The sequence below is a fragment of the Sinocyclocheilus grahami genome, unplaced genomic scaffold, assembly GCF_001515645.1.
Source record: "Sinocyclocheilus grahami isolate Dianchi unplaced genomic scaffold, SAMN03320097.WGS_v1.1 scaffold636.1, whole genome shotgun sequence".
Taxonomy (NCBI): domain Eukaryota; kingdom Metazoa; phylum Chordata; class Actinopteri; order Cypriniformes; family Cyprinidae; genus Sinocyclocheilus; species Sinocyclocheilus grahami.
In genome coordinates this window covers 73,619-82,482 of record NW_015505815.1, presented here as the reverse complement: position 1 = coordinate 82,482, position 8,864 = coordinate 73,619, and the positions used below count along the sequence as shown (strand labels likewise).

Sequence of the window (8,864 nt, the reverse complement as noted above, 5' to 3'; positions counted from 1 at the left end):
TCAAGGTCCCAGAGTCTGGAGGAAGAGTGGAGAGCCACAGAAACCATTTTGCTTGAAGTCCAGTGTGAAGTTTCCACAGTCAGTGATGATTTGGGCTGCCATGTCATCTGCTGGTGTTGGTCCGCTGTGTTTTCTGAAGTCCACAGTCAACGTAGCCATCTACCAGGACATTTTAGAGCACTTCATGCTTCCTTCTGCTGACAAGCTTTATGGAGATGCTGATTTCATTTGTTGAGATAGTGAATTGGTGGGTTTTTTAAAAATGTGAGCCAAAATCATCACAATTAAAAGAACCAAAGACTTAAACTACTTCAGTCTGTGTGCGTTGAATTTATTTAATACACGAGTTTCACAATTTGAGTTGAATTACTGAAATAAATGAACTTTTCCATGACATTCTAATTTATTGAGATGCACCTGTATATACATACATACAGGGCCGGACTGGGACACCACTTCAGGCCGGGAAATCTCACACTCATCATACACCCACAACTAACTTTGAAACCACAGAGACAACCCTATTATTTGTATAGCCATCACATAAAAATGTCTAAATCCTAAGGCTCAGGCCATGCAAAATAATTAAAGGTTCTCTCTTGAACAGAACTTTCACTTCCCTTTCCCGTTTCTTTGTTTTCTTTGATATCGCGTTTTCTCCCTTCTGTTTATGTGTGTAAATTTTTTTTTGTGTGGCTATTTTTCTTGTACCTGTCACTTCTTTACCAGCAGGTCTACTGTTATGAACAGAACAGTTTACACCTCGTTGCAAAACAGCCACCTCATTACAATTTGTTTGCACACAATCTAAATTTTAGTTAAATTCAATGGATTACATTAGGACAATGTGTTATTATTGTTATTTATCTTAAAAATCTTTTTAATACCCGAAATTAACAAACCTATATTTCATAGAAATATTTAAAAATGTTCTAAAGTGCCTAAATGTCAAAATCAGTACAATATGTTTATAGGAAAATAATACTGAACAGCAATACTCATATTTTTTGTGGTGTTATCTGCTCTAGCTCCCTCCTTTACTATAAATCGATGTGAACATCTAGCTGCTAAATTTATTAATGCAACATTACAATAGATAATAATGATGTCCTTTAACATAGAGTATTCTGACTGTGGATAATAATGGGATGCTAATATTTGCTAGCAGTTTAATACTTAACTAAATTAACAAAGACAAAAATACAGTAGCCTATTTACAGATGAAACTGACCTGCGCTTGAAGCCCTGAACAGGTCAGTAATTTAGCTACATTTCGCTGCTGCTTCTTCCCACTTCCTCGAGGATTATTGATTCCTAAACTCGGAGTCAACCTACTCAGAGTCAATTGAACTAACTCAATTCAGCTGTTCTGAACCCGAAACTCAGAGTTTCCCATCTCAGGGTAAGTCAACTCAGATTTCAAGTTTTAACTCAGAGTTTGTTGAACCTCCTTTCTGGAATACACCCTGTTCTGAACCCGAAAACTCAGAGTTTCCCATCTCAGGGTAAGTCAACTCAGAGTTCAATTTTTAACTCAGAGTTTGTTGAACCTCCTTTCTGGAATACACCCTGTTCTGAACCCGAAAACTCAGAGTTTCCCATCTCAGGGTAAGTCAACTCAGAGTTGGTTGAACCTCCTTATTGAAACGGGCCCAAGTAGAGACCCACAGGGAACAGTGTCCATTAAAACCAATACAACTCCCATTATAACCAGTAAAACCATTACAAATTCTGTGATGTTTCTATTTTTATTTAATTTTTTCAGCATGGTGTAAACGACATGGTAGACTTAAATGAACAAGAATCAAAACCATGGTATCAAAATACAAATCACACCATTACTATGTAAACACCACTGTATTTGATTTGGTAATCATTTATCACAATACAATGCATATTAGTATCATAATACCAAGTACAGTGGTATAACCACCATCTGATATATCACTGTGTCATAACAGTTCCACCTCAGTACTTTTTGTGTTCGTCTTCAGTTTGACTATTTTGTCTGTAATATTTGGGTTAGCTTCCACTTTCAGCAGCATCTGAAGATGAGGTAATATATAGATGATAAAAGTGTATTATCTCATGTACCGAGGTACAACTCTCTCACTTCCTTTCAAAACCACGTGTGAAAAACACCTTTCATTTGGTTGATTTAAAAAAATACATATAATTAAATAATCCAGTAAACAACTGGATAATGTGTTAAATTCTCAAATGGGTGTTACAACATTACTTTTTTATTGCTGATAAACTTCAAACACATCCTAGGCCGGGTCAGTGACCGCAAACATTCAATGCACTACTCTTCTGAAACACAGCTTCAACTATCTTCATTCAACTTCCTGTGAGAGTTTTGTTTTTCTAATGTGATTAGTTTGTTGAAGTATTATTCCCACAAGTGCAGGCTTCAAAATAATAGGTTCAGTAAAGGGCCTCGTTATTAAGACAATACGGTTCTTTGCAGATGTTAAATAGAGGTTGTTAGAAAGGAAAGGCAAAAGAAAATGTCTGTTCTAGCAAATAAATACAATGATAATATACATTTTCACTTTCAAATTAAGACCAGAATGGATTTTTTTTTTTTGTCTTTGTCATTTGTCTTTCATTGACAAGCATAAAATAATCATGGGTGCCCATGGGTTCGTTATCTCTAAACACAAGCGTATTGTTTGCCCTCTGACTCGTTTGTGTGTGGGTTGAAAACACAGAGGAAACTAGCTGACCATGAAGTTGCCTGTCAGGGAGTGTGCAACTTCCCTTTCATCAAAATGTGTCTATAACTGTCAACTGAGGTTACACGTCAGACACGAATTTGGCTGAACTGCATGGGTCTTACATTCACCACTCCCTGTAGACTGAGACTCACTGTTTTACTTCATAGCAATGGAACCAACAACAATCAGAGAAGGATACCTAGTGAAGAAGGTAAGACTGGGGTGCTATCTTCCATTTATCTGTGATTCTGTGGCTTTTCTATGATGTGCGTCAGGGTTATGGAGCATTAAGTTTTCTGTAAAATGTGTCAGTGTCAATATCACTGGTGACCTTAAAAGGAAATTTTACTGCCAAGTAAAATTAAAGATATTCCAAACAAACTCTTTATTTAAAATCACTGGACTACATGAAAAGAAACGACAAGATGTTTCGGTGTTCATCCAAACACCATCTTCAGTTCAAAACTGAACATTTTATAACCTGGGTGTTTTAGAAAGTCGTGAATCTACATAGACAAAATTAAAGATTTTGTTTTGCAACTGAGACTTCAGATTTACCCAAAACAGCATTTGGCTAGTTGAGAATTTAATTTAATTAAGATCTTTGTGATATTTTGCAGTGCTGGCACTGAACAATTGAGGCTATATGAGCATAAAAGTAACAAGGCAGGCTGTACAATCTTGGTTTTTGAACATGCACCATGACAATACTGTGTATGACAGTACTGATGTCATGTGCTGATGTTTTGTCATGTTTTTCCATGAAGTTGTTCTATTTCGGGAATAGAAATGGAAACATCCTCCTTCTTTTCCAAAAAGACAGTCATTGCAGCATGTTTAAAACCAACCCGATCTCATGAAAGTGCGTATAAATAGTATGCCAAATAAAAATGAAAACTCGTGGTATTGATATGCAAAACTGGACTTTGGTGTGTATATGCTACGCGATGGGTAGGTTTAGGGTTGTGGGGTAGATACGTATCATATGTACGCGAAAACTGCGTATCATATGTACGCCAACACATTTCGTATCATATGCACGCGAAAACTGTATTATATGCACGCCAAACACATGCGTATCATATGCATGCCAAAGTCCATTTTTGTGTATCAATATCACAAGTTTTCGTAGTATGCCAAATAAAAATGAAAACTCGTGGTATTGATATGCAAAACTGGACTTTGGTGTGTATATGCTACGCGATGGGTAGGTTTAGGGTTGTGGGGTAGATACGTATCATATGTACGCGAAAACTGCGTATCATATGTACGCCAACACATTTCGTATCATATGCACGCGAAAACTGTATTATATGCACGCCAAACACATGCGTATCATATGCACGCCAAAGTCCATTTTTGTGTATCAATATCACAAGTTTTCATTTTAATTTGGCGTACTATTTATACGCATGTTCATGAGACCGGGCTCTTAATACATTTCATTTTGTCCACACATTTTGGATTGAACCCCTAAAAATAGTTTTGGAATAGCATTTCATAATACTCTTGTCTTTGAGAATCAAACAGAAATGATTTGCGCATCTGAAAATATAGGCCAATTCAACCCACAGCTGTGTGTGTGAGCTAAAATACAGAAGTGAAAATGGCCTAAATTGAATATTTCCACTTCACTGAAATTCTTTCGCGTACTGAAATTCAAGCAGGGTTGATGTAATCCTTCATATCAAGCAATATGTTTCCTTTAGCTGTGGATTTGTTTTGCAGCTCAACACTACTACTGCATTTGTATTCAGTATTTGTGTTGGCCATTTTAGGAAGCTACAGCACTGAACCGTTCTTGTTTTGCAGGGGACTGTGCTCAACTCATGGAAGGTGGTGTGGGTGGTGTTAGCAGATGATGCCATTGAGTTTTACAAGAAGAAGACAGACAACAGTCCGAAGGGAATGATCCCTCTGAAGGGTGCGACTCTGACCAGCCCGTGCCAGGACTTCACTAAAAGAACGGTGAAGGAATCACGCATCTTTAATACCAATATACTGCTGACGTATCTAGAGTTTTTCATGAATATCTTTCATATGCTTTTTTTTAACAGCTAGTGTTCAAGATCAGTACAGCTAAGAACCAGGACCATTTCTTCCAAGCGACCCACCTTGAGGAGAGGGAGCTTTGGGTTAAAGATTTCAAGAGAGCCATCACTTGTTTACAGGGAGGCAAGAAGTTTGCCAGGAAGTCAACACGCCGATCCATTCGGTTACCGGAAAATGTTAACCTGAGGTATTACACTGTGATTTCAGTAATAAAACTTTGTTTTCAATTACTGAATAAGAGAGAGGCTGCATTCTGCTAGAAACAGATGATAAATACAGTTTTAAAGACCCTGCTGTGAATTATAAACGTGTCAAAACATTGCCTTTGTTTTGTCTGTCTGCAGTGAACTGTATGTTTTAATGAAAGATCAAGACAATGGAGTTAAAGAGCTGAAGGTAGAGAAGGATAAAAGGCTGTTCAATCACTGTTTCATGGGTAAGATATTCATTTGTGACCCAGGACCACAATAAAACCAGTCATAAGAGTCAATTTCTCGAAATACGTCATCTGAAAGCTGAATAAATGAGCTTTCCATTGATGTATGGTTTGTTAGGATCGGACAATATTTGGCTGAGATACAACTATTTGAAAATCTGGAATCTGAGGGTGCAAAAAAATCTAAATATCGAGAAAATCGTCTTTAAAGTTGTTCAAATGAAGTTCTTAGCAATGCATATTACTAATCAAAAATTAAGTTTTGATATATTTACAGTAGGACATTTACAAAATATCTTCATGGAACATGATATTTACTTAATATCCTAATGATTTTTGGCATAAAAGAAAAATTGATAATTTTGACCCATACAGTGTATTGTTGGCTATTGCTACAAATATACCCCAGCGACTTAAGACTGCTTTTGTGGTCCAAGGTCACATTTCAGCTCCAGTAGTAAAATGAAGAACTAGACCAAACCTGTCTTACTACTATTACTATAAATGAGAAGAACTGCCGTGACCCAGCACCGAGGTGTTTTCCCTAGAGGAACATCTCTATTTAATCGCTTTAATCTCTCTCTCTGTGAGTTTTGTCGACCTGTAAATGTCTTCTGGTGGATCCGCTGGTAGGAAACACAGTGATCGACTGGCTGATTTCTGAGGGGAAGGCCAGAAACAGACCCGAGGGACTGATGCTGGCCACCGGACTGCTGAACGAGGGATTCCTGCTGCCCGCCGGAGACGTGTCCAAAGACGGCGCAGAGAAAGGAGCGGAATGTGTTTTCCTGGACCAAACCGAGGCTCTTTATTACTTTGTGAGTTAACAGATCATGCAAGGCACAGTTAATTATTGGCTCTATTCCAAAAGTCAACTCACCTTTATTTCTACAACGCTGTATACAATACAAAGCAGCTTCACAGTGATAAACAGGAAAATAACAGAGTCAATAATGCAGACTGCAAAGCAACTCTACAAAGACAATTGTGTCACTATTCAACTCAATTGTCTCAATTCATCAATTATATAACAAGCTTGATTATTATTGAAAAATGTTGCATCATCATGATATGATACATAGTGAGCTGCCTACATAGGCAGTATTTTAAGACATCATTGCACTCCTGTGACACGAATGCCTGTTTCTTTGCAGAAAAGAAATATAAACTTAAATATCAGCGTAAAGTATATTATAAATATATTTCTGTCAGGACCACTATCGTCAAAGATGATTGACAATTAGCATACAGTTTGGATTGGCGGTATGGTTCTGTTCTGGGCCTAGCATGGATGAGAGCAGGGAGAGCAGTGATAACCCCCCCCCACCCAGGGTAAACAGAACAGAACCAACATAAATGTATTGCAGATATTGTTAAAGTTCAATAATGTTATGAATTAGTCTGATTCAAAGGAGAATCAGAAGGCTGAATCCTGACTGACAGAGGAGGAGCTGGGGATGGAGGAGGGTAATTAGCTATTGAGCAATGCGAAAACTGCTGATAATACTGATGGACCTTATATATGAATGCTTAGATAGGTGTCGTATTCCCATAGGTTGATGGGGATCAGCTGAGAGTCAGCTGGTGCGAGCTTGACTAATGTGACCTGCCAGAACTAACGCTACGCTAGATAATCATTATTTCAAACAAATTTGTTTTTTCTTAGCAATGTGCTAAAGTGAAACTGAAATAAATTGAGTGAAGTCTCCCGTGCTCTTCTCAGAAGAGCCTAAGTAAAGCATGCTATGAAATGCATTTGGATTTGGAATAGAGCTATACTACATTTTCCATTGTAGGTGACATTGCACATCATGTATAGGACATGCACGAACGAATGGCAAGAGCTGTTGTTGAGCATGTGTATTGATGTGCAGGCGGATAGTGGTTTCTTTTGTGAGGGCTACTCCAGTGATGAGGACGTGATCATGAAGGAGGAGTTCAGAGGGGCCATAGTCAAACAGGGCTGTTTGCTGAAGCAGGTGAGCACTGAACAGACACATGATGAAGGAACGCCAATCTTCTTGCAATGCTGGTTGAATGTGTGATTAGACGAGTGAGTCTCGCAAAACCTGTGATGCTAAGCACATGTTTCAACCCAAAATGAAAAAAGAAATTTGTCTGATTTAACAGGCATTGGATTTAATGCTCCTGAATTATTTTCTTCTTGTGAAATAGAAATATTTATAAGCATATAAGATATTAGATGTTCTCAGACATTTCTTTTTCCTACACAGGGTCACCGGCGAAAGAATTGGAAAGTCCGAAAGTTTATCCTCAGAGATGATCCTGCTTATATCCACTACTATGATCCCACCAAAGTAAGTCCCTGGCATCTCTGAAGATTTGTTTGTTTTTCATGTAATATTAAGACAGTTTTGCATCATCTGTGTGTCTCTGTAAGGGTGAGGACGATCCTCTCGGCTCCATTCATCTGCGTGGCTCAGTTGTGACGGCGGTGGAATACGTGCCTGATGGTATGACGACCGGTCCATCTAAATAATACAGCTAAACACATTTTACGTTTCAAAATGGTGACTACTGTAATGCCTGCGGTCTAAATGCACGAGAAGTGTAATCAGATCAACTAAGAATTTTGTTTTTAGGACAAAGTGTTGAGAAGTTATAACAAAAAGAAAAGTGCATTTTTGAACTGGTGGTTCAGAGACCTAAAAGTTGGCACCTTTAGTGCTTGACCCCTAACAATAATAATGATATTTAAATTGTTAAGCATTTATACAATGTAGAATTTATTGATTTCATTGAAATGTTTCTCCTGCAGCCAAGAGACAGGAGGTGGATGGGAATCTCTTTGAGATCATCACGTCAGATGAGATACACTACTACCTGCAGGCAGCTACAGCAGACGAGCGCAATGACTGGATCAAAGCAATACAGAGCGTCGCAAAGACGGGGAAATAACTGAATTAGATCCATACGGTGGTCTGGAGAACAGCAAACGCACTTGTTATAGACATGCAGAGTTAAGGGTGAGGATCTGTCTAAAGTTGTGTCTGCCCACCAAATAACCTAAATCTCCTCTTCGGTATTTTCTAAAAATAAAAATTCCATTTTGTTGTTTCTTCACCTTCCACATTTGCACAAAACAAGAGGCTTTCTAACAATCACGTGACAGTTTCTCAACTAAAAAAAAACGAAACAAAAACCTCACACTAAGTTAGAGACAGGATGTGGGCAAATTGTTTCACCAGAAACTGATGTGAATGGCATTGATCTGCCCGTCCAGAGCTGTCCAGCATTTTCCTGTTTTCATTTCAACTTCCTGTTTCTCTTCTTGAGTCAGTCTAGATATAGAGATGTTACAGTCTGAGTGGTGAGGTGGTGTAACCGTCTCAAAATATCACAGCTCTACTCTGCTCACTATTCTGATATACAAACTTACAACCATATGTGACCCTGGACCACAAAACCTGTCATAAGTGTACATTTGTCAAGGTAGGACAATATTTGGCCGAGATACAACTATTTGAAAATCTGGAATCTGAGGGTGCAAAAAAATCTAAATATTGAGAAAATCATCTTTAAAGTTGTCCAAATGAAGTTCTTAGCCATGCATATTACTAATCAAAAATTTAGTTTTAATACATTTACGGTAGGAAATTTACTAAATATCATCATGGAACATGATCTTTACTTAA

The 8,864-nt window shown here is 38.0% G+C and overlaps 1 protein-coding gene across 1 annotated transcript; it reads left to right on the top strand.

Annotated features, from left to right (window-relative positions):
* Positions 1 to 2,819: 2,819 nt before the first annotated feature.
* On the top strand, positions 2,820 to 8,661 carry LOC107558215 (pleckstrin-like). Its single transcript, XM_016241839.1, has 9 exons — positions 2,820 to 2,931; positions 4,533 to 4,688; positions 4,778 to 4,959; positions 5,117 to 5,208; positions 5,842 to 6,026; positions 7,083 to 7,187; positions 7,443 to 7,526; positions 7,610 to 7,682; positions 7,988 to 8,661. The coding sequence occupies exons 1-9, from the start codon at positions 2,890 to 2,892 to the stop codon at positions 8,125 to 8,127; spliced, it is 1,059 nt and encodes a 352-aa protein (XP_016097325.1). The 5' UTR covers positions 2,820 to 2,889; the 3' UTR covers positions 8,128 to 8,661.
* The last annotated feature ends 203 nt before the right edge of the window (positions 8,662 to 8,864 follow it).